Raw genomic sequence first — 26,463 nt, 5'->3', positions numbered from 1 at the left:
ACGAATGTTGACGGAAGCGGATGAAAACGGATGCAAAATGAATGGTCATCCGTTTTTCCATAGCAATGCATTGATGTCCGTTTTTCATCCATAAATGGATGGATGAAAAACAGATGAAAGGGGCCTTAAGCTGATTTACTGTAAATACAGAACTGGATTAGAACGTTCTACCATCATACACAGACAGTTGAATGACTCAGAGAAGGGATACCTCTTCTCTCCAAATAGGGACAATGCTGTCTGCAACTTCAGTCTGAAGGAATGGTTAAACAGAGCAATATTAGTTCTGTCTCAGCAGACAGCCTAGAATGCACCGCACGCTCTGACCCATGGATAGCACCTGTATTAAATGTTTATGTATAGAATAAGAATTTCACACAAAAACATAAAAAAATCTGAAATATCAATTTATAAACTTTTAGAAAAAAAAAATACATAACATTCACTGTAAACCAATAGTTTTCATTTTAAGCCTGGCCAAATACTGCAATCTGATCGTACAATCTTTCACAAAAACAATTGTGTGGGTATACTTGATGGCATATAAACTGAATAGATGTTCTAGCTAGGCTCTTACACTATATTATTTTTGATGAATCTAAAAGACGTTGCACAATTATTTTGTAAGGGATGCAGCCAGCTTAAAGTAACTGAAAGACCATATATCTAAAAAGGCCTCTATAAAAAAAAAAAGATTAACAATGCTCGGCTGTCCGGCAGATGGTGGCTCCTCTCTGCTCTCTTGAGGACCTGCAATGACTGAATAATATTTAGTATCCAACATTTTGAGGCATGTTTATAATGCTATGGATGAGACTTTCAACAATTTTTGGAGAGTAATCAATTACCATCATTAAAAACACATGCACCTAGAAGTTTCACTTGCAGTGAATGTTAAATTTGCGGCTAAATTTGTATCCTTGCATGTGTTAGATACCATTTATCCCAGAATGTTACACTCCACAACGCAGTAATGATGATGTGGCTTGCAGATGAACTACTGTGGCGGAAGCATTTCTAGTATCCATCAAAAAACTGAAGATAGCAGTCACCACCCACCAGACAAGTATTTCTCATTTTCTTATGCAGGTGCCTTTTTTTTTTTCCTTGGCTGTCCAGAGTTTCTTTATGGGCTTTGGGCTAGTGTTGATAGCATCCGTTTGAGACGCCTCTGAGATCACTCAGAGATTACCAAGAGGTGCATTAGAAGGAGACGTCCTTCTAACCTGCATTTTAACCTCTTCAGTTGGGGTTTTGCATGCCTATAGACTTGTACAGGAATCCAAAACCTATTTGAAGTGAAGTGAACAAAAGGCAGTCAATACAGGCCTTAAGACAGACTAGTAATCATAGCAATACAAAAAAAAAAAAAAAAAAAAAATTGTCCACTACCCCCACCTCTAACTGGCTATTGCAGCAAGTAGCATTGGAAGGCAACACAACATAAGACAAGGCCAAGTTTACTCACCAGCCAGCCTGCTGACAACTGAATCAACCTATCTAACAGTATAAGTTAAAAAAGGGGATTAGTCTGCATGCATTTGCAAATACATGCACAAGCAACAGAGCCTCACCACGTCACCCTGGTATCTGTGGTCATATCACTAGCTTATGAGTGACTGTGTGTAGACAAAACCCCTGTTTTAACGCACACTGTTAGATAGGTTGATTCGGTTGTCAGCGGGCTGGCCTGGTGAGTAAGCTTGGATCTTTCCTTGGATTTATCATTGGCCTTGTTTATATCATATGTTGCCTTCCAATGCTACTTGCTGCAAAGGCCAGTTATAGGTGGGGGCGGTGGACACCTTTTTTTTGTATCAATATTACTGTTATATTAGTCAGGCAACGCATTGACACCTTTGCAGCCATTATGCGATTTTCTGGGTGCTCAGTGTGCCTCTGTACCACAAAGAAGGGGTGGTCTCCCTTCAGTCCACCTACCCATCAAAATGCATGTGCTTCTATTGTGAGTCACTCATAAGCCAATGATAGGACCACAGATACCAGGGTGCCGTGACGAGGCTATGTGGCTTACGCATGTATTTGCAAATGTGTACAGACTAAATCCCTGTTTTACGCACACTGTCTAGATAGGTTGATTCGGTTGTCAGTGGGCTGGTCGGTGAGTAAGCTTGGATCTTTCCTTGGATTTATCCTTTGACTTATTTATATAGTAAATCATAGAAACCTCTGAAACACAAGGTCAACAGGGCTATTGCACCAGCAGGAATGTGACTAGTCCCCTGATTTGGTATATACAAGCCTTTTATGGTAAAGGTTCATCTTTTTCAGAGTCCTATAGGCTTGTATCGTAAAAAATTCTCAAGGTCAGGAGGAGGAATTGTCAGCTTTGTCCAAAATTTGCTGGGCAATGCTGATAATGGCTGTATATGTTGAACTTTTGGGAAATTCTTGAAGAAAGTCTTTGCCAACCTCCAGACTTTGGGCCAGGCTGGGATCAAGAGGGACACGTCCTGTAAGAAAATAGGATATGCATCAATTTCTACATTTTCTTCTGCAATAAACAAGGGCTGTTCTACTTCCAACACAGGACACGCTGCATAAAAAACACACAACATGCTACAGGACAGCTCACAGCCCACATTTTAGTATGAGCGGTAACTTGAGTCCATGTCGGTTAGCCACATGAAGAAGCACTTCTGCGCTGACCTCCAATGTCGGTGCATTACAGAAAAATGTCTAATACAGAGGTAAACCTGCTTTATCTACAACAGTGATCAGTTAAGACAGGTCTGTAAAGATGTGTCATATTACTGGTGTACAAGTACAAAATCTCTACACAGGAAGTTTGCTTCTTAAAGAGTTGTCCCTATTGGAAGATATACTCTTGCCTCTTATGTTGCCAACCATGACATTTTGGAATTCCACACCTACTCCATGGCACCACTCCCCCTTAACATGCACAGACCAGCCAGGTGCTGGCTCCTGTAATCCGTCTCCACTCCAACACAAAAGTATAAGAAGATAGGAGTTGTACTCCATAATTAGCTCACCTTAGCAGCTTACCATGTTAGCAATAAAACAACTGCATGGATGTAGTCTCCAGGAGAAAAAAACCTTATTGGCTTGTTCACAAGGATAGAGTTGGTATGCAGCGGCTTTACTGCTAACAGAATACAAGAACCCAATTATGAAGTGTGACTCCCATCATCTTATACTTCCAATTACTATCAGTACACTGAGCTTCCCAGTGAATGGCTGTACAGTGGGGGCATGTCAGGACAAGTCTGATCACTGGAGGAGAGCAGACATAGTTAGGGCACTGACCATGGGTGTCCTCTCATGCTCAGTGTGGTCAGTTTTTAATAGGAAAACAGAGGGACTGTCAGGAACACCACGAAGTTCACATAAAAAAACAATACAAAGAGAACAGGAGACTTTCTCATACAAGAACATGGTACAGCAGGCACATATCAGGAATATGAAGTGTTGGGGTACTAAAAACGCTTAAAAAATGACCTCTGAGATAATCCAATACCATCAAAATAAAAACAAAAACTTGGATCTTGGGGATCCATTTAAAAAAAATAAATAAAATAATAATAGTGGAGGAATTCTGTCTGATTTTTTTTCTTAATACAGTGGTTTCCTATGATCATCAGCTCCATCTAATGGCCATAACGCAGTATTTTTTCTGGCTGAGGCTTTTTTAAATGGAAAAAAAAAAAAAAAAAAAAAAAAAACACATTATAGCCACTAGATGGAGCTGACGATCAGAAGAAATCAGTATTATACTGTATATTAAGAAAAATACTAGAATAATAATACTAAAATAATTAGAATTGGTCAAGGATGTAAAAATGCTTGTCATATTCATCCAAATATTCTAATAAAAAAGACCCCTTGGTTTGCTGTGTGCGTTTCTAACAGATTTGGTGCAAACAAAGCATATTTATATTCTTTGTGGTTATTGAGAAATATATTTAAATGAGAGTTTTTTTGTGCCAGGAGTTCAGATTTAAGGTTTTAGGATGTTACAAACAACTACAGTGTTACATAAAAGTGATTTTTTTTTTTTATTACCCAGAAATGGGACTCCAGCATGCCTTGCTAGTTCTTCACCACCACCCTTGGAGAAAATGTTGGTGCATTCCTAGAGATGGGAAAGACACATCTGAGTTTAATGATATCTTTCAATAGAATGAAATTACAAAAAAAAAAAAAAAAAAAAAAAAAAAATAAGGGCATTTCGATGCCTTGAAATTTTCATCCAAGTTTCATGTTACAACCAAAAAGGTAAAAGTATTTTACTGGGGTTTTATGTGATAGACCAACACAAATTGGCGCATAATTGTGAAGTGGAAGGAAAATGATAAATAGTTTTCAATTTTTTTTTTACAAATAAATATGTGAAAAGTGTGGGGTGCATTTGTATTCCGCCCCCCTAAATCAATACTTTGTAGAACCACCTTTCGCTGCAATTACAGCTGCAAGTCTTTTTGGGGATGTCTCTACCAGCTTTGTACATCTAGAGAGTAAAACTTTTACCCATTCTTCTTTGCAAATAGCTCAAGCTCTGTCAGATTGAACGAAGAGCGTCTGAACAGCAATTTTCGAGTCTTGCCACAGATTCTCAATTGGATTTAGATCTGGACTTTGACTGGGCCATTCTAACACATAAATATGCTTTGATCTAAACCATTTCATTGTAGCTCTGGCTGTATATTTAGGGTCCTTGTCCTGCTGGAAGGTGAACCTCTGCCCCAGTCTAAAGTCTTTTGCTGACCCTGCTGAAGAAAAGCATCCCCAAAACATGATGCATGCACCACCATGTTTCACGGTGGGGATGGTGTGTTCAGGGTGATGTATAGTGTTCATTTTTGTCACATAGCGTTTTGCTTTTAGGCCAAAAAGTTTAATTTTGGTCTAATTTGACCAGGACACCTTCTTCCACATGTTTGCTGTGTGCCCCACATGGCTTTTTGCAAACTGCAAATGGGACTTCTTATGGCTTTCTTTCAACAATGGCTTTCTTCTTACCACTCTTCCATAAAGGCCAGATTTGTGGAGAGCATGACAAATAGTTGTCCTGTGGACAGATTCTCCCACCTGAGCTGTGGATCTCTGTAGCTCCTCCAGAGTTACCATGGGCCTCTTCTCTTGGCTGCTTCTCTGATGCATGCTCTCCTTGCCTGGCCTGTCAGTTTAGGTGGGCGGCCATGTCTTGGTAGGTTTGCAGTTGTGCCATACTGTTTCTATTTTCTGGTGATGGATTGAACAGTGCTCCGTGAGATGTTCAAAGCTTGGGATATTTTTATATAACCTAACACTAATAAAGAAGTATAAAAAAACTGCGCCAACATACAAAAAATATAAAAAATATTGTATACACCAACTTCCCAAAATATAGAGAAAATTTGGAATAAATTAATAATTGGTATACTTCAAAACTTATAACAAAATAGTGACAGTCAATATGAATCCATAATTAACCAGTTGCCGACCGCCGCACGCCGATGTACGTCGGTACAATGGCACGGGCAGGCATAAGGACATACATGTACGTCCCTTGCCTCCCGCGGGTCGGGGGCCCGATCGGGCCCCCGCCCGGTGCCTGCGGCGGTCGGTATTCGTGCGGGAGCGATCCCGGACGAGGGGACGGCCATTCATTCATGGCCACCCCCTCGCGATCGCTCCCGACGAATAGAAATCCCCGGTGACATCACTTCCTCTCCTGTAATGTAAACACAGGAGAGGAAGTGATGTATTCTCTCCTCCGTGTCGGTATTTTTCGTTCCGACACGGAGGAGAGCGGATCAGTAAGTTGCACCAACACTCACACACACAGTAGAACATGCCAGGCACACTCACACCCCCCCTTTACCCCCCGATCACCCCCCCAATTACCCCTGCCCCCCAGTCACAGTGACACCAATGTCATTTTTTTTTTTTTTTTTTTGCATTGGTGTCATTTGTGACTGTAATAACTGTTAGGGCAGTTAGAGTTAGCCCCCTTTAGTTCTAATGTACCCCCCTAACCCCCCCAATAAAGGTTTAACCCCGTGATCACCCCCCGTCGCCAGTGTCACTAAGGCTGGGTTCACATTGCAGCGGTTTATGAGAACGAATGTGATTCGCACCGCACTGCAGTGCAAATCACATCCGATCTCTGTGCGATTCGAGTTCAGCCATTCGCCGCACCCGCCGCACCCGCCGCACCCGCCGCAAATTCGCACGGGACCCTTTTTTTGGCCCGCAGCAGAATCGGATCGCATGGGTGTTCACACCATGCAATCCGAGTTTGCAGATCGCACTGCGATATGCGAACTGATCTGGGGGTGTCAGTAACATTTCACTGACACTCCCAGCAGTTCGCATAGGGCAGTGTGAACTGCCGCCGGGAGGCATGCGATGCGGGAACCCGCCGCGGATTCGCGGCGTTTCCGCATCGCTCCAGTGTGAACCCAGCCTAATAAGCGATCATTTTTCTGATCGCCGTATTAGTGTCACAGGTGACGCTAGTTAGGCAGGTAGGTATTTAGGTTCGCCGCAGCTTTTTATAGCGCCAGGGACCCCCATATACTACCGCATAAAGCCCCCTGATTGCCCCCTAGTTAACCCTTTCACCAGTGATCACCATATAACTGTTACAGGTGACGCTGGTTGGTTAGTTATTTTTTTATAGTTTCAGGGCACCCGCCATTTATTACCTAATAAAGGTTTAACCCCCTGATCACCCGGCGGGTGTCATTTGTGACTAATAACTGTTAGGGCAGTTAGGGTTAGCCCCCTTTAGTTCTAAGGTACCCCCCTAACCCCCCCCAATAAAGGTTTAACCCCGTGATCACCCCCCGTCGCCAGTGTCACTAAGGCTGGGTTCACATTGCAGCGGTTTATGAGAACGGATGTGATTCGCACCGCACTGCAGTGCAAATCACATCCGATCTCTGTGCGATTCGAGTTCAGCCATTCGCCGCACCCGCCGCAAATTCGCACGGGACCCTTTTTTTGGCCCGCAGCAGAATCGGATCGCATGGGTGTTCACACCATGCGATCCGAGTTTGCAGATCGCACTGCGATATGCGAACTGATCTGGGGGTGTCAGTAACATTTCACTGACACTCCCAGCAGTTCGCATAGGGCAGTGTGAACTGCCGCCGGGAGGCATGCGATGCGGGAACCCGCCGCGCATTCGTGGCGTTCCCGCATCGCTCCAGTGTGAACCCAGCCTAATAAGCGATCGTTTTTCTGATCGCTGTATTAGTGTCACAGGTGACGCTAGTTAGGCAGGTAGGTATTTAGGTTCGCTGCAGCTTTTTATAGCGCCAGGGACCCCCATATACTACCGCATAAAGCCCCCTAATTGCCCCCTAGTTAACCCTTTCACCAGTGATCACCATATAACTGTTACAGGTGACGCTGGTTGGTTAGTTATTTTTTTATAGTTTCAGGGCACCCGCCATTTATTACCTAGTCTCACTAGTGTACCCCTAAATTTAGGGGTGTCTACTTTCCAAAATGGGGTCATTTGGGGGGGGTTTGTGCCATCTTGGCATTTTATGGCCTTCAAAACTGTAACGCCCTTAGAAAGCCTGAAGGCGGTGCTTGGTTTTCGGGGCCCCGTACGCGGCTAGGCTCCCAAAAAGTCCCACATATGTGGTATCCCCATACTCAGGAGAAGCAGCAGAATTTATTTTGGGGTGTCATTTCACATATGCCCATGGCATGCGTGAGCAATATATCATTTAGTGACAACTTTGTGAAAAAAAAAAAAAAAAAAAAAAAAAAAAGTTTGTAATTTTCCCGCAACTTGTGGCAAAATATAAAATATTCCATGGACTCAACATGCCTCTCAGCAAATAGCTTGGGGTGTCTACTTTCTAAAATGGGGTCATTTGTGGGGGTTTTGTGCCATCTTGGCATTTTATGGCCTTCAAAACTGTAATAGGTAGTGAGGAGTGAAATCAAAAAATTACGCCCTTAGAAAGCCTGAAGGCGGTGCTTGGTTTTCGGGGCCCCGTACGCGGCTAGGCTCCCAAAAAGTCCCACATATGTGGTATCCCCGTACTCAGGAGAAGCAGCAGAATTTATTTTGGGGTGTCATTTCACATATGCCCATGGCATGCATGAGCAATATATCATTTAGTGACAACTTTGTTAAAAAAAAAAAAAAAAAAAAAAAGTTTGTCATTTTCCCGCAACTTGTGGCAAAATATAAAATATTCCATGAACTCAACATGCCTCTCAGCAAATAGCTTGGGGTGTCTACTTTCTAAAATGGGGTCATTTGTGGGGGTTTTGTGCCATCTTGGCATTTTATGGCCTTCAAAACTGTAATAGGTAGTGAGAAGTGAACTCAAAAATTTACGCCCTTAGAAAGCCTGAAGGCGGTGCTTGGTTTTCGGGGCCCCGTACGCGGCTAGGCTCCCAAAAAGTCCCACATATGTGGTATCCCCATACTCAGGAGAAGCAGCAGAATTTATTTTGGGGTGTCATTTCACATACGCCCATAGCATGTGTGAGCAATATATCATTTAGTGACAACTTTGTGTAAAAAAAAAAAAAAATTTTTTTTTTTGTCATTATTCAATCGCTTGAGGCAAAAAAATAAAATATTCAATGGGCTCAACATGCCTCTTATCAATTTCCTTAGGGGGTCTACTTTCCAAAATGGGGTCATTTGGGGGGGTTTTGTACTGCCCTGCCATTTTAGCACCTCAAGAAATGAGATAGGCAGTCGTAAACTAAAAGCTGCGTAAATTCCAGAAAACGTACCTTAGTTTGTAGATGTGACAACTTTTGCGCAAACCAATAAATATACAATTATTGACTTTTTTTTTACCAAAGACATGTGGCTGAATACATTTTGGCCTAAATGTATGACTAAAATTGAGTTTATTGGATTTTTCTAATAACAAAAAGTAGAAAATATCATTTTTTTTCAAAATTTGCGGTCTTTTTACGTTTATATCGCAAAAAATAAAAATCGCAGAGGCAATCAAATACCATCAAAAGAAAGCTCTATTTGTGGGAAGAAAAGGACGCAAATTTTGTTTGGGTACAACATTGCATGACCGCGCAATTACCAGTTAAAGCAGCGCAGTGCCAAAGTGTAAAAAGACCTCTGGTCATTTACCAGCAAAATGGTCCGGTCTGAAAGTGGTTAATGAGTTCATGAAAAAAAGTCCATAGATGGTCAACCCTTGCGATCCTATATAAAAACACCACGGTGGTTGCACACACTTGAAACTGCGCACACGTGCCCGTCACCTTATAGTGAGTGCGCTTACCAGAATAAAGCTTAATGAGAGCGTGGTAAATATATCCTTAGTCGCCACAGGGTACTCCTCCTCTTAATGGATCAGCACACCATACTTATGAGCAGTATTCATATGCACACATCTTATTCAATGGTCCCACAGATTGCTATCAATGGCTCAAAGGAAAAAGAGGGAACCGACATAGTGTAATACTGATAAAAAGTTTAATAAGAGCAAGAAAAGGTAGCACACTTACAAGAACATCGAGTCAGTACAGCATGTACGGTAAAGCATAAAAAAAGCCGGCCGGCATTCGGGAGCCCGTCCTCCCCTTCTGCAACGTGATGGCGTCACTGCGTGCCTTCCCAGACACGTTTCGTCATAAGTTGACGTTGTCAACGTCAACTTATGACAAAACGCGTCTGGGAAGGCACGCAGTGACGCCATCACGTTGCAGAAGGGGAGGACGGGCTCCCGAATGCCGGCCGGCTTTTTTTATGCTTTACCGTACATGCTGTACTGACTCGATGTTCTTGTAAGTGTGCTACCTTTTCTTGCTCTTATTAAACTTTTTATCAGTATTACACTATGTCGGTTCCCTCTATTTCCTTTGAGCCATTGATAGCAATCTGTGGGACCATTGAATAAGATGTGTGCATATGAATACTGCTCATAAGTATGGTGTGCTGATCCATTAAGAGGAGGAGTACCCTGTGGCGACTAAGGATATATTTACCACGCTCTCATTAAGCTTTAATCTGGTAAGCGCACTCACTATAAGGTGACGGGCACGTGTGCGCAGTTTCAAGTGTGTGCAACCACCGTGGTGTTTTTATATAGGATCGCAAGGGTTGACCATCTATGGACTTTTTTTCATGAACTCATTAATTATGGATTCATATTGACTGTCACTATTTTGTTATAAGTTTTGAAGTATACCAATTATTTATTAATTTATTACAAATTTTCTCTATATTTTGGGAAGTTGGTGTATACAATATTTTTTATATTTTTTTGTATGTTGGCGCATTTTTTTATACTTCCTTATTGCTGTTAGGTGTGTGTATCCCACTTATTTCTGCTGCCTTCCTTATAGATTAATTCTACGATTTTTTGTTTTTTGGCTAGCGCAATTTATTTTTCCCTTTATAACCTAACACTGCTTTAGGGCTGGGTTCCTACCATCACTGCATCTGTCTCACAGCAGGGGTCCGGTTCACAGTTTCAGGTTCGATTTCAGCCCGAATCTTGGGCTGAATTCAGACCTGAAACGGACTAAAAGACACACAGCGTTTTTGTGCAAAATGCACTGGACCTGCTGCGGAGATACATGAACCGGCTCCATAGCCGGTCAAAATCTCCTGCTACTGTGAATTGGATGTGGTGAAATCCACATCCAATTTGCAATGGTGTGAACCCAGCCTTAAAACTTGTCCACAACTTTATCCCTGACCAATCTGGTGTGTTACTTGGCCTTCATGAGGCTGTTTGTTCACTAAGGTTCTCTAACAAACCTCTGAGGGATTCACAGAACAGCTGTATTTATACCGAGATTAAATTACACGCAGGTAGACTCTATTTACTAATTAGAATTAGGTGGCTTCTGAAGGCAATTGGTTCCACTGGATTTAGGTTAGGGGTATCGGAGTAAAGGGGGCTGAATATAAATGCACGCCACACTATTCAGATATTTGTAAAAAAAAAAAAAAAAAAAAAAAAAAAAAAGTGAAAACCATTTATCATTTTCCCTCCACTTCACAATTATGTGCCACTTTGTGTTGTTCTATCATATAAAATTCCAATAAAATACATTTACGTTTTTGGTTGTAACGTGACCAAATGTGGAAAATTTCAATGGGTAGGAATACTTTTCAAGGCACTGTATTTATAGCTGTCTACTGTATTGAAAATAGTAAAAATCTTAATCACAGGAAATCTGTTCAGAGAGGCACTGGACCAGAAGATCAAACAGGAAATTGGGCAAGATCCTCATCTGTTCTACATCTGTGATCTTTGCCATCTGTACTCTGTATTGCCCATCTACTGCCAGCTCTTGAGGTCGGTTGTGCTCTCCCCAGGTAATAAACAGATCTAATGCCGTGTACACGCGTCCGGACTTTCCAGCAGAAAAGGTCAGACGGAATCATTCCTTCGGATATTACGATCATGCGTGGGCTTCATCTGACTTTTTTCTTCAAAAATTCAGATGGACCTAGAAATAGAACACGCTTCAAATCTGTGCTACGGAATACATTTTTTATTGGGAAAACCGTTAGTCTGTATGCTGGTCTGATGTTCCAAATACGACGCAAGGGCAGCTATTGGCTACTGGCTATTGAACTTCCTTTTCTAGTCCCGTCGTACGTCATCACATTCAAAACAAACAGACTTTGGTCCATTCGTGTGTGGGCTAGTCCGTTCGGTCGGAAGTGCATCGGGAAGACTGTCTGACCTTTTCTGCCGGAATGTCCGGTCGTGTGTACGCGGCATAAGTGCACTGCTGTCAGTCTTTTGCCTCAACCAAAAGACAGATATTACAGACCTTCAGGAGATAAACATTAGGTAAATGGGACCTGTGTGTATCTGCAAAGTTCAGCATGGTAAACAAATTACGCCTGTATTTTTTTTGTATTATGTCACTGGGATTGATTTACTAAAGGCTAATAAACTAAACAGCTGTTCACTTTGCAAGGAAATTCCCCATTATCCTAGAGAATGTGGCAAGGAATATCCAATCATGTGCAAGGGGGAAAAAAGAAAAAACAGTATTTACATGCATATGACTGGAAGATGGAAGTCAACAAAACATCACCGCAAAGTGAACAGAGTATTTATTTGCCTTTAGTAAATCAACCACAATATATTTGTTTTAATTATAACTAGATCTACTCCCATCATGAGAGCGAGACAAACATTTGTACCAGGCGACGCGCTTCGGAGCTTTTAAAGAACAGTCCAAAAATGCAGGATGTGCATTGCTGTGATGTTATCCAAGTGCTGATAGTGAAAGGAATAAGTTGGGATAGTAACAGGTAAGAATTACCACTAGATTAGAGCTAGGGATGTGATGTAACATATTAACTGTTTTACTATACCCCAGAATACCAGGAACGTTTGCAAATATATATAAAAATGCAAAACATCCTGTCAAACTGGTATTTCCTGCTGATAAAGCAGTTCTGCAATCTACCAATGTGAACACAGGATTTCACTCATGTACTCTACAGCTGCAATGGCCGGAAGATTTGTTTTCTTACTGCTCCAGTCTGTATGCTCTGCTCAACGTGACATACAACAAACTGTCCAGTCTGTATGCTCTGTTATACGTTACATACACTGGACTATTCCAGTCTGGATGCTATGTTATACATTATATACATCAAACTACTTTAATCTGTATGCTGTGCTCTACATTACATACACTGGACTATTCCAGTCTGTACACCCTGCTCTACATTAGATACACTGGACTATTCCAGTCTATAAGTCCTTCTCTACATTACATACACTGGACTATTCCAGCCTGTACACCCTGCTCTACATTACATACACTGGACTATTCCAGTCTGTACACCCTGCTCTACATTACATACACTGGACTATTCCAGTCTGTACACCCTGCTCTACATTACATACACTGGACTATTCCAGTCTATAAGCCCTGCTCTACATTACATACACTGGATTATTCCAGCCTGTACGCCCTGCTCTACCTTACTTACACCTGACTGCTCCGGTCTGCAGGCTCGCTCTACATTACATATACATTCAATTTTCTGACGATTTTCTTGTCTTCAGATTTACCAAAACCATATAATATAAGATCAAACCTTAAGAGTTTCAATTTGTATGCAATCAGGCAGGCCCTTGCACTACATGGTTTTTGGTAAATAATACTTTGTGATGACAAGATGATAAGAACAATCCAATCATTTAAAAAAAAAAAAAAAAAAAATGTACTTGTTTCTTTAACTGACCGTGCAATGTGGACACACAAATCCACTCATGTTCTCTACAATTCCAATGATTGGAAGACCCATCTTCTTACAGAACGTCAGCTCCCGTCTGACATCTCCAATGGATACAGCCTGCAACATCAAATTTATATGAAGTCAGGAGGCAACCCGTGTCAGTTTTACTGAACAAGACAGATAGCAATGGGTAAACTGCAAAAAGCTTAAAAAAAACAAAAACAATCAAAATTCCTCTATTCTTGATATTGGTTTAATATAATAAATACTGATTGGTTGCTAGAGGTTACTCTGCACAAAATCAATTCACTTTATACCACTTCATTCAATTAGCCTACAGGTACTAAAAATCACTGTTGGGCCCCTTTCACACGGGTCATCTAATCAGGTCTGCCAGTTTTTAAGGCGGACCTGATCAAAAGGTTTAAGCATTCTTATAAACAAGCGGTTGCAAAGGGTCTATTCCGGCCGCTAAAATAAATTAAGTAATAAATAAATAAACAAAAGGGGACCCTTCCTCTTCTGTTTAGGCAGACCGGATTAGTTATGTTGAACCAGTTCACATCTTTTTACAGTGGGGTGGGTTGAGAGGGGGGTTTGGGGGGAGAATGGCACCCCTGTACGAAACCCTGTATAGGTACGGGGTTGCCTTTAAGAGCTGCCAGAGGGCGTACATGCCCCCTGCACGGCTGACGGCTGGGGACCCAATGCACGTGGTCCGCAGTCGCGATCGCCACCGACCAAATGCGATCGCGTGCACGAGAGGGAGCACAGGGATTTGTGTAAAGACACAAATCCCTGTTCTGTCGGAACTAAGTAGGAACAACGATATGGCTCCTCACCTAGTCACTCCCATCCCCTCAGTTAAAACATGCTGAGGGAACACACATTTAACCCCAAAATTTTAACTCCTTTGAAAATATATGCACTCCCCCCCCCCCCCCCCCTCATTTTTGGATATATTTTTTTTCATACCTTTTCTGTTTATTTTCTTTGGGACTTCCGTCCCACAGTGCTGTAGCGAGGTACGTCACTTCCGCGGTTTGATCCAGGCCCTCCTCTTTCCCTCCTTTGCCTTCTGGGACCTGCATGTGTCCCAGAAGATGACGAGACCATTCAGAATGCCCCACGTGACTCACGCATGCACAGTAGTAGACAGGCTGTGAAGCCGCAAGGCTTCACTTCCTGTTTCTCTTAGTAAGGATGCCGGTGCCTGCACTCAGAGCCAATAGATGGGTCAGCTTCAGGTGCAGACATTGTGGGCTCCCTGGACAGGTAAGTGTCCTTAGGTTAAAAGTCAGCAGCTACAGTAGTTGTAGCTGCCGACTTTTAATTTTGTTTTCATCCAGGCTGGAACTAAGCTTTAAAAGAGAAATGAAAACCTCCTATCCTTTACAGCCAAGGAAGCTGCTTTTGTTTGATCTGGAACCATGACACCAACAATTGGATGGTTTGACAGTTTAGTTGAGGGCACAAGTAAATGGACAGTTAGCAATTCCGGAATTCCAGGAATGTACCTGTTCTTTGAAACAGTTATATCGATGAGTTTAGTTCTGCTTTATGATTTACTCTAGGCTTCAGGAAAAGGCAGCCTCCAGCAAGAAGAAACAGGAGGAACGCTGGAGACCATTTACAGCACACACCAAGGTTGGTAGAATAATTATTAATGTGGAACGTATGTTCCCTGCTAAAGAACATTACTTTTTAACAAGTTTTCATGGGTAAAGTTCCTGCAAGTTTTTTTATTACTTATCAAACAGGATATATAAAAAAAACACAACATTTTGCAACTTCATATTAAACATATAAAAAAGAACAAGTAAGAGAAGTTCATTGTTAGGTTTTACATGCACTGTAAAGCATATGTCGAGCAAAAACATTTTATTTCCAGATAGGAAATGGTTAAAATTGCTATTGCTTATTTTTGGCTGCCTGTATCCTGCTGGGGAAATAAGCTGTCACTTCCCACCCTGGAGATGCAGTAGAAAATGAGAGGCAAGAATTCCAATGTCAATTGAATTCTGATCTTAGAAATCTGTCAAAAGGAACAGGAGTCCATATTGGAGGATCTCCCCTCACTTTCTCCACTTCCCCACCGCCTCCGTGGCAATGATTACTGTGGGGCAAGCAGAAGGGTATCCCCAGCAGGGACACAAAGAGCAAAAATAAAAAATAAATGTTTCGTTTTAGATGGATTATGGAAGGATTAGAACCCCTATCAGATGTTTATTGCTGTCGGAGTCCCTGCAGGGACTTATCCATTTATTCCGGTGACCTTTGTCACCATCATTTAAAGTGATGGAAAAATCCAAAATTGTAAGTGTTTACTGGACAGGAATAGAAGGGGAAACATCCAATGGGGGAATTGACTGACTAAGGCCTCATGCACACGAGACGCAGATGAAACCTCTGTTAAAAAAAAGCTGAAACGCGCGTTTAGAAATGCGCGTTTTGCCGCGTTTGCATGCCGCGTTTAGACGCGTTTGCGTTTAAACGCGTTTATAAAGATAACATCATGTAGACCCTCCCCAAGCTCTCAAAGCATTTTTTTTAACTATTTCTGCTATTTTGATCAGAGTGAGCAGCAGCAGCATAGAGAGCAGTTGTACACTTGCATTTGCCGTGTCACTTGCCACGGCACCTGCCACAAGTTGTGGATTGTCCACTTGCCACGTCACTTGCCACAAGTTGGGGATTGTCCACTTGCCACATCACCTGCCACGTCACCTGCCACAAATTGTGGATTGTCCACTTGCCACGTCACTTGCCACAAGTTGGGGATTGTCCACTTGCCACATCACCTGCCACAAATTGTGGATTGTCCACTTGCCACGTCACTTGCCACATCACCTGCCACGTCACTTGCAACGAGATGTGGATTGTCCACTTTCCACGTCATCTGCCATGCCACCTGCCACAAGCTGTGGATTGTCCACCTGCCACGTCACCAGCCACATCACCTGCCACAAGTTGTGGATTGTCCACTTGCCACGTGACTTGCCACATCACCTGCCACGTCACTTGCCACATCACCTGCCACAAGTTGTGGATTGTCTACTTGCCGCGTCACTTGCCACATCACCTGCCACGTCACTTGCCATGTCACCTGCCACAAGTTGTGGATTGTTCACTTGCCACGTCACCTGCCACAAGCTGTGGATTGTCCACTTGCCACATCACTTGCCACGTCACCTGCCACAAGTTTTGGATTGTCCACTTGCCACGTCAGCTGCCACGTCACTTGCCACATCACCTGCCACGTCACCTGCCACAAGTTGTGGATTGTCCACTTGCCACGTCACTTGCCACATCACCTGCCACGTCACTTGCCACGAGATGTGGATTGTCCACTTGCCATGTCACTTGCCACGTCACCTGCCACGTCACTTGCCACGTCAGCTGCCACGTCACTTGCCACAAGATGTGGATTGTCCACTTGTCACATCACCTGCCACATCACTTGCCACATCACCTGCCACGTCACCTGCCACAAGTTGTGGATTGTCCACTTGCCACGTCATTTGCCACATCACCTGCCACAAGATGTGGATTGTCCACTTGCCACGTCCCTTGCCACATCCCCTGCCACGTCACCTGCCACAAGTGGATTGTCCACTTGCCACATCACTTGCCACATCACCTGCCACAAGTTGTGGATTGTCCACTCGCCACGTCACTTGCCACATCACCTGCCACAAGTGGATTGTCCACTTGCCACGTCACTTGCCACGTCCCCTGCCACAAGTGGATTGTCCACTTGCCACGTCACTTGCCACGTCACCTGCCACAAGTTATGGATTGTCCACTTGCCACGTCACATGCCAGTCACCTGCCACAAGTTGTTGATTTTCCACTTGCCACGTCACCTGCCAAGTCACTTGCCGCGTCACCTGCCAGGTCACTTGCCACGTCACCTGCTACAAGTTGTGGATTGTCCACTTTCCACGTCACTTGCCACTTCACCTGCCACGTCACTTGCCACAAGTTGTGGATTGTCCACTTGCCACATCACTTGCCACCTGCCATGTCACTTGCCACAAGTTGTGGATTGTCCACTTGCCACGTCACTTGCCACAAGTTGTGGATTGTCCACTTGCAATTGCAATTGTTTAAAATATTTTTCTAATGGTTTTTCATCATTTGCAATCATTTTTGAGATTTTTAATGTAAAAAAAAAGGTCACCTTTAAAAACGCATATAAACGCAAACGCGGCTAAACGCGGGTGCCGCGTTTAGCCGCGTTTTGCGTCTGAAATGCAGAAATTTTTGTTTCTGAACGCATTTTTTTTGCTTCTGGAAAAACGAGATTAAACGCAACTGCATATAAACGGAAAAAAACTAGACTGTGTGCATGGACACATAGGATAACATTGAATGAGTTCAGGTGCAGTTGAAAAAACTGTCCAACTGCATCTGAACGCGCGTTTAACTGCATCTCGTGTGCATGAGGCCTAAAAGAGAATTTCCCTGGAGAGACTTCCTCTGCTGTCCCTATTGATTAGGAATGGTATATGCTGCTCTCTTTTTCATTTTCTTCTCCTACACAGAATAGAACCATTTGATTCCTAAATACACAGTGCCTTGAAAAAGTATTCATACTCCGTTGAAATTTTCCACATTATGTCATGTTACAACCAAAAACATAAATGTATTTTATGGGGATTTTATGTGATAGACCAACACAAACTGGCACATAATTGTGAAGTGGAAGGAAAATGATAAATGGTTTTCAATTTTTTTTACAAATAAATATGTGAAAAGTGTGGCGTGCATTTGTATTCAGCCCCCTTTACTCTGATACCCCTAATTAAAATCTAGTTTAACCAATTGCCTTCAGAAGTCACCTAATTAGTAAATAGAGTCCACCGGTGTGTCATTTAATCTCAGTATACATACAGCTGTTCTGTGAAGCCCTCAGAGGTTTTCCAGAGAACTGTAGTGAACAAACAACATCATGAAGGCAAAGGAACACACCAGACAGGTCAGGGATAATGTTGTGGAGAAGTTTAAAGCAGGGTTAGGTTATAAGAAAAATATCCAAAGCTTTGATCATCTCTAGGAGCACCGTTCAATCCATCATCTGAAAATGGAAAGAGTATGGCACAACTGCAAACCTACTAAGACATGGCCGTCCACCTAAACTGACAGGCCAGGCAAGGAGAGCATTCATCAGAGAAGCAGCCAAGAAGCCCATGGTAACTCTGGAGGAGCTGCAGAGATCCACAGCTCAGATGGGAGAATCTGTCCACAGGATAACTATTAGTCATGCACTCCACAAATCTGGCCTTTATGGAAGAGTGGCAAGAAGAAAACCATTGTTGACAAAAAGGTCATAAGAAATCCTTTTTCAGTTTGTGAGAAGCCATGTGGGGGACACAGAAAACATGTGGAAGGGGCTCTGGTCAGATGAGACCAAAATTAAAATTTTTAGCCTAAAAGCAAAAACGCTATGTGTGGCAGAAAACTAACACTGCACATCACCCTGAACGCACCATCCCCACCGTGAAACATGGTGGTAGCAGTGCCATGTTGTAGGGATTATTTTCTTCAGCATGGGGAAGCTGGGCAGAGTTGATGGGAAGATGGATGGAGCCAAATACAGGGCAGTCTTAGAAGAAAACCTGTTAGTCTGCAAAAGACTTGAGACTGGGGTGGAGGTTCACCTTCTAGGACAAAAACCCTAAACAGACAGCCAGAGCTACAAAGGAATGGTTTAGATCAGAGCATATTCATGTGTTAGAAAGCCCAGACATTAAATCCAATTGAGAACCTGTGGCAAGACTTGATAATTGCTGCTCACAGAACTCTCCATCCAATCTGACAGAGATTGAGCTATTTTGCAATGAAGAATGGGCAAAAATGTCACTCTAGATGTGCAAAGCTGGTAGAGACATCCCCAAAAAGACTTGCAGCTGTAATTGCAGTAAAAGGTGGTTCTACAAAGTATTGACTCAGGGGACTGAATACAAATGCATGCCACACTTTTCACATATTTATTTGGAAAAAAATTGGAAAACCATTTATCATTTTCCTTCCACTTTGTGTTGGTCTATCACATAAAATCCCAATAAAATACATTTACGTTTTTGGCTGTAACATGACATAATGTGGAAAATTTCAGTAGCAGAGTTGAGCCCGGAGCTAGCAATTTTGAGCATTGATCTAAATACTTACCCCAAGCCGGTAAGATCTATTACTACGCATATCTTGCTGGCAGCAAGAGTAGCAATAATGTATAGATGGAAAGAATTGGAACCCCCTGCTATTGGAGAGGTGGTTGCTAGAGTAAATGTCATAGCCGAATATGAGAAAATAATGGCATATAAAAGATAGTAGAGTACACAACTATGAATATCACTGGGCACCTTGGAGACGCTAATTCACGAGTTAATATTCCTTTCGATTAGGCCTTATATTGTTAAGGGGCTCTTTTGTACTTTTCGTTTCATTTAATCTTTTTGGTACACTATAAGAAATTTTGGATGTGTTGCCCTTCATTATAAGTCCCTCTTGGACACTGTTGGCGGTTAAGGGTCTAGTTTCGGATAGAGATGTGATGATTAATGATACACTTAGGAGTGGGGGCAGGGGTTCTCTCCTACGTTGCAGAATGTCCTTGTGAAGGGACACGGGGGGGACCCCCCCTAACATTAGTATTAATATGGGCCACTTAGGTGTGACAGAAGCTGTATAATGACAACACCATAGTCATGGTGTACCTGTTAGGACTATTGAAGTCATACTTGTTGACTTGATAAAATGTTGTCACTAAAATGTGACACTGTTATACTGTATATCGGTTGTATTTTTTGATACCTTTTATAATTAATAAAAATGATTGAACATAAAAATAAAAAAAGGGCTATTTTTTTTAACTTTTTAAATGACAAAATGTTTTTTATTTATTGCATTTTAATGTAAATATGAGATCTGAGGTCTTTTTGACCTGATATCTCATATTTAAGAGGTCCTGTCATGCTTTTTTCTATTACAAGGGAAGTATAAAAAAAAAAAAAAAAAAAAAAAAAAAAGTTAAACATTTTCTAAAAAAGCGCCCCGGCCCGACGAGCTTGCGTGCAGAAGCGAACGCATACATGACTAGCGCCCACATATGAAAACGGTGTTCAAACCACAAATGAGGTATCGCCGCGATCTGTAGAGTGAGAGCAATAATTCTAGATCTCCTCTGTAACTTAAAATATTACAACCCGTAGAATTTTTTAGACGTCGCCTATAGAGATTTTTAAGGGTAAAATTTTGTCGCCATTCCACGAGCAGATACAATTTGAAGTGTGACATGTTGGGTATCAATTTACTCAGTGTAACATTAGCTTTCACAATATAAAAACAATTGGGCCAATTTTACTGTTGTCTTATTTAATTTTTTATTTTTTTTTATTTATTTATTTAATAATAATAAAAAAAAAAAGTATTTTTTTTCAAAGAAAAGTGCGCTTGTAAGACCGCTAAGCAAATACGGTGTGACAGAAAGTATTGCAACGACCGCCATTTTATTGTCTAGGGTGTTAGAAAAAAAAATGTATAAATTCTTGGGGGTTCTAAGTAATTTTCTAGCAAAAAAAAATGTTTTTAACTTGTAAACAACAAATCTCAGAAAGAGGTTCGGTCCGTCCTTAAGTGGTTAATGTGGTACACAAAGCTTAGTTAGTTCCACTGAATGATTGTAAAAGAAAGAATCAGGCTATGGCAGTGTCAGGTCATAGGGGTAACCAAATGCCCTGCAACAGTTATCATAAAGCACCTGTGGAGTGGTGACCAGTACGGCTCCCATTGGATGGAAGGGCCGCAGAGCATCCACGGTGGTTATATGTTCATCTGATGTTCCAGGTGGGGTGTCCACAATAAGGAAGTCCAGTTCTCCCCAGGCCACATCACTGACAAACTGTTTTATTAGAGCTAGAAGATAAAAGATGAATTACTGTACAGTTCTCATCTTAAGATGTTTATAGAGTGCAAGCAAAAAAATCTGGACATGTGCACTATTGGCCTGGTTGCAATACTGATCTGCAAAGATGGGATCGTCTTTGTAAACAAGCTTGCCCAACCGATTCCCCAATTGGGTTCTGTTTTTGGCTGATTCTGTGCCAGTCTACTTATCACTCCACACTAGCTGTCAGAGTCAGTCTCAGCTTTATAAGCAAAAGTGTAGTAATAACAGGTATTATTATTATAATGTATAAGTAATGGATAGACGGGGATATTTTATATACCTACAGCGAGGGGAAAAAGTATTTGATCCCCTGCTGATTTTGTACAGTTGCCCACTGACAAAGAAATGATCAGTCTATCATTTCAATGGTAGGTTTATTTTAACAGTGAGAGACAGAATAAAAATGGGGATGGTGTTCTTGGGGTCATAGGCAGCATTCCTCCTCCTCCAAACATGGCGAGTTGAGTGGATGCCAAAGAGCTTGATTTTGGTGTCATCTGACCACAACACTTTCACCCAGTTCTCCTCTGAATCATTCAGATGTTCATTAGAAAACTTCAAACGGGTCTGTACATGTGCTTTCTTGAGCAAGGTCCCCTTGCGGGCACTGCAGGATTTCAGTACTTCATGGTATAGTGTGTTACCAATTGTTTTTTCGGTGGTCCCAGATGCCTTGAGATCATTGATAAGATTCTCCTGTGTAGTTCTGGGCTGATTCCTCACCATTCTCATGATCATTGAAACTCCACGAGGTGAGATCTTGTATGGAGCCCCTGACCGAGGGAGATTGAACGCTATTTTGTGTTTCTTTCATTTGCGACTAATCGCACCAACTGTTGTCACCTTCTCACCGAGCTGCTTGGCGATGGCCTTCTAGCCCATTCCAGCCTTGTGTAGGTCTACAATCTTGTCCCTGATATCCTTGGACAGCTCTTTGGTCTTGGCCATGGTAGAGAGATTTGAATTCGATTGATTGCTTCTTTGGACAGGTGTCTTTTATACAGGTAACAATCTGAAATTAGCAGCGCTCCCTTTATGAGAGTGCTCCTAATCTCAGCACATTGCATGTATAGAAGACACCTGGGAGCCAGAAATCTTGCTGATTGATAGGGGATCAAATACTTATTTCACTCATTAAAATGCAAAATAATTTATAATTTTTTTGAAATGTGTTTTCTGAATATTTTTGTTGTTATTCTGTCTCTCACTGTTAAAATAAATCTACCATTAAAATTATTGACTGATCATTTCTTTGTCGGTGGGCAAACATACAAAGTCAGCAGGGGATCAAATACTTTTTCCCCCTCACTGTAGGCTGAAAAAAGACTGAAGTCTTTCAAAGTTCAAACGCCACACTTTTGGTGTAAAGGAAAACAAAAACTTTTGTCCAATTTGTGCTAAATTGGCTGCAATTCAGGCAATAGATAGTCCTGCCCACCTGGCTTGATAAAATCAATTTAAAAATTGACTGGGGTGAAAAACTATTAGCAGAACAGTTATTGCATCCTCTCAGGTAACTTGAGTAATCAGGCAGCCCTAGGGTGCTGCGGCTAATACAGTAGCCAACAGTACAGATTCCTCCATCCATGCTGTTTAGTGTGAATGCAGGAACCTATCAATTGTCCCCTCATTTGGCCTGCAGTTTATTGAAGGAAACCTAAAAGTGAATGGCTAGCTTAATGCCAAGATGAACTAGGTCAAAGCAGCCCTATGAGCTTTAGTTCTATATGACTATGTAAGAAGACTTTTGTAGGATAATGGTAATCAGTCTTTTTTTTAACTGGGCTAACTATGGAACTCTGTGATATTGCTTTATGTTCTGGGCAATACCAGCCATACCATTCTTCTTGGGTCCTCGCCATACCACAGCGTCATCAGGGTGCTCCAGCAGGAAGCCAATAGACATGAGGGAGATGCTCTTCTCTTGGTCCACAAAGACTGGCACCCAGCCAACATCACACTGGTGGACATCCTGATTGTGAACATTCAGCATACGAGGTATACTGGGCCCACACAAATCTACGTCCAGAATTCCAACCTACAATGGAAGCATAACGAGTGAGACTTCTCATGTTACAACCGACAGAAATTATTACGTTCAAGGGTTAGGTAAATGATGATGTTATTAGTTGAGAAATGTTTTTACCAGTCAATGTATTTTGTTTTAACCGGTTCCCGACCAGCGCACGCCGATGTACGTCGACAGAATGGCACGGGCAGACATATTGGCGTACAGGTACGTCCAATCTTCAATGCTGCCCTGCCATCGGGAGCACGCCGCCGGGGGCGCGCTCCCGCGCTGGTCGGGACCCCCGTGAGTCCAGTCGCGGGACCCGCGGACTCGATCGCCGCGGGCGTCTCAGGGGACGGCTGAATGGAGGAAATGCCGTGTAAACAGCATTTCTCCATTCTGCCTAGCAACTAGTGACGCTGATCTCTGCTCCATGTGATTGGAGCAGAGATCAGTGTTCACTAAATGAAAGCCCAACCCCCCCACAGTTAGTAACACACCCCTAGGAACACCTAACCCCTACACTGCCACCCACTGGTTAACCCCTTCACTGCCAGTGTCATTTACACAGGAATCACTGCATTTATATAGCAGTGATTACTGTATAAATGACAATGGTCCCAAAAATGTGTCAAAAATGTCCGATGGGTCCCCCACAATGTCGCAGTCACAATAAAAATCGCTGATCGCCGCCATTACTAGTAAAAAAAAAAAAAAAATAATAAAAAATTATTAATATAAATGCTATAAAACTATCCCTATTTTGTTAATGGTATAACTTTTGCACAAACCAATCAATAATCGCTTATTGCGATTTTTTTTACCAAAAATATGTAGAAGAATACGTATCGGCCTAAACGGAGGGAAAAAAATGTTTTTTTTATATATTTTTGGGGGATATTTATTATAACAAAAAGTAAAAAATAATGTGTTTTTTTCAAAAATGTCGCTCTATTTTTGTTTATAGCGCAAAAAATAAAAACCGCAGGGGTGATCAAATACCACCAAAAGAAAGCTCTATTTGTGGGGAAAAAAGGACGTCAATTTTATTTGGAAGCCACGTCGCACGACCGCGCAATTGTCAGTTAAAGCGACGCAGTGCCGAATCGCAAAAAGTGGTCTGGTCTTTAACCAGCAAAATGGTCCAGTCTGTAAGTGGTTAAATAGTTTTTACAGAACAACAAGTTAATAATGTTCTGCCCTATTATAAAGACACGTATGCACATAGGGGTTGCCCCAAAAAATATGATAAAGTTTGGACTAAATGGCTAGCGGAACCTTCTAGGGCAGGTCATACTTAATGTCTCTATAGTCTTGCCCTGACGCCGTTCCATGCGGCTTGCGAGTTACTTCAGGGTCCATGGGGCCTTTTTGGATATGATGAGGTAGGGTGGGTCAGTTGGCCACGAGTCTTATTAGTCGTTGGTTTTGGGAGTTCTCCATAAGGCTAATGCTCAACTGAAAGCTCTATTTATTTCACTTTTAATATTCAAAGCTGAAACTGCCCCATCCATCCATGTCTCCATGCTTTATTTTGTTGAGAAATCACTTTGAAATTCGCATTTCTAGCTGTGGCCATCTTGAGTAAGGGCAGATGATTCGGGTAGCATTTACTTCCTGGAATCCATCTTCCCTTAGTTCAGGCATGCACGCGGGGTGTGTACTTGGATGAGAAAGCCCCTTCTCCCCTCCATCAGATGAAAGAAAAGAAAAAATTCCAATGAAGGCTCAAGAGATGCATGACATTATTTTGGCCTAGGCCAGGAACCAAATGAGAAAAAAAGTATTAAAACAAGTAAATATGGTATAACTTAGGGCTGAGGAAAAAAAAAAAAAAAAAAAAAAAAAAAAAAAAAAAAAATCGATCTAAATCTTGAATCGAGTTGAGAGGTCAAATCGATTCAAAATTTCAGCAAATCGATTTTTTTTTATTGATTTTTTTTCACCAGAACCGGGGCTTTCACCGTGCCGGTCCTGAGGTGCTGCAAGCAAGAGGTTTTAGGCGAGGCCGTGGCTTCGGCCTAGTCCACGCGGCCTCAACTAAAAACTCCTGCCCACAGCTCCTCAGGACCGGCGCAGTGTCCATCAAAAAAATTTGATTCGAATTGTGAATCAATTTTTTTTTTTAATCGCCCAGCTCTAGTATATCTATTTACTAAGGTTAGCAGCATAAGGATTAAAAATAGGTAATGATGATTGAGAAAGTTTAGTTCTTCTTTAAGCAACCTTTTTTTCTTTTCCCAAGATGCTACAACGGCCCCTAACTTTTTTTTTTTTTTAATAGATACTAAAATCTTGTTTTTTTTATTGTTTAAAAATTCTAACAAACATGTTATAATTACTTGCTCTGTGCAGTATTTATGCACAGAGCAGCCCCAATCCTCTTTTTGGGTACCTCGCTGGCTCTCCTGTCACATGCCTCCATAGCAAGCAGCTTGCTATGGGGGCACACAAGCCGAGATGCTGCTCTTTGTGTTCATTCAGACACGGAGCTCTTTCTGTACTCATTGGCTCACTGACTTTGATTGTCAGCAGCAGGAGCCAATGGCGCCTGCTGTGTGTCCAGCCAATCAGGAGGGAGAGTCCCAGACAGCCGAGTCTCTCGTGCATCATCGCTGGATTGAGATGGGCTCAGGTAAGTATTAAGGGAGTTGAGGGGGGCTTCTGCACACAGAAGTTTTTTTTATCTTAATGCATTAAGATTTAAAAAAAAAACCTTCTGGCTTTATGCTGTTTGAGCCCCTCACCTCTTTTTTTTATGCTGCAATGGACTCAATTTATTTGTTTTTCTTTTCAGTGCTGCAATAGATCCTTTTTTTTTTTTTTATGTTGCAATTGCCCCACACCTTGTTTAATGTTGCCTCCTTTTCTTTAATGCTGCAATGGCCCTCCTTTTTTTAATTATTTTTTCTCATGCTACAAAGGAACCTCACACCCATTTTTAAAGTGCTGCAACAGATCCTCACTTTTTTCAATGTCACAATAGCCCCTCACCCTTTTCACGATGCTGCAATAGCCTCTTATGTTTTTTTTTATTTATTTATTTTTTTTTTTTTTAAAAAGGTGCCTCAATGACCTCTCACCTTTTTTCCTACATGACGCAGTGCCAGTGCGAGCTCTGTGGAGATGGTACTTTTGCCGACTCCTCCTTTCCCTGACAACACCAGGATAATGTGCTGTACACCAGCAAGATTATTGCTCTCTGAAATAAGCAAAAATATTATAATATAAAATTAGAATTGTGAGCGAGAGATTAGGTAAATTTTATGTTGCTGCCTTCATCCACTGTACTGCGACTCTCTCATTCAT

The 26,463-nt window shown here is 42.0% G+C and overlaps 1 protein-coding gene across 1 annotated transcript in view; it reads right to left on the bottom strand.

The window, feature by feature from the left end:
• Positions 1-390: 390 nt before the first annotated feature.
• Positions 391-26,463, bottom strand: part of NUBP2 (NUBP iron-sulfur cluster assembly factor 2, cytosolic) — a 30,521-nt gene continuing 4,448 nt past the window's right edge. Inside the window, exons 2-7 of the mRNA XM_077449175.1 lie at positions 26,238-26,356; positions 22,983-23,181; positions 20,955-21,109; positions 13,199-13,309; positions 4,045-4,114; positions 391-2,474 (exon numbers count right to left, since the gene is read on the bottom strand). Coding sequence (XP_077305301.1) covers positions 2,329-2,474; positions 4,045-4,114; positions 13,199-13,309; positions 20,955-21,109; positions 22,983-23,181; positions 26,238-26,356 — 800 coding nt within the window. The 3' untranslated portion in view covers positions 391-2,328. The remainder of the gene's footprint in view (positions 2,475-4,044; positions 4,115-13,198; positions 13,310-20,954; positions 21,110-22,982; positions 23,182-26,237; positions 26,357-26,463) is intronic.

Source organism: Lithobates pipiens, unplaced genomic scaffold (assembly GCF_037356315.1).
Source record: "Lithobates pipiens isolate NorthernLeopardFrog02 unplaced genomic scaffold, aLitPip1_a1.2 Scaffold_22, whole genome shotgun sequence".
Lineage (NCBI taxonomy): Eukaryota > Metazoa > Chordata > Amphibia > Anura > Ranidae > Lithobates > Lithobates pipiens.
Note: the sequence above shows the minus strand (reverse complement) of the source record. Positions and strands in the feature narration are given on the sequence as shown.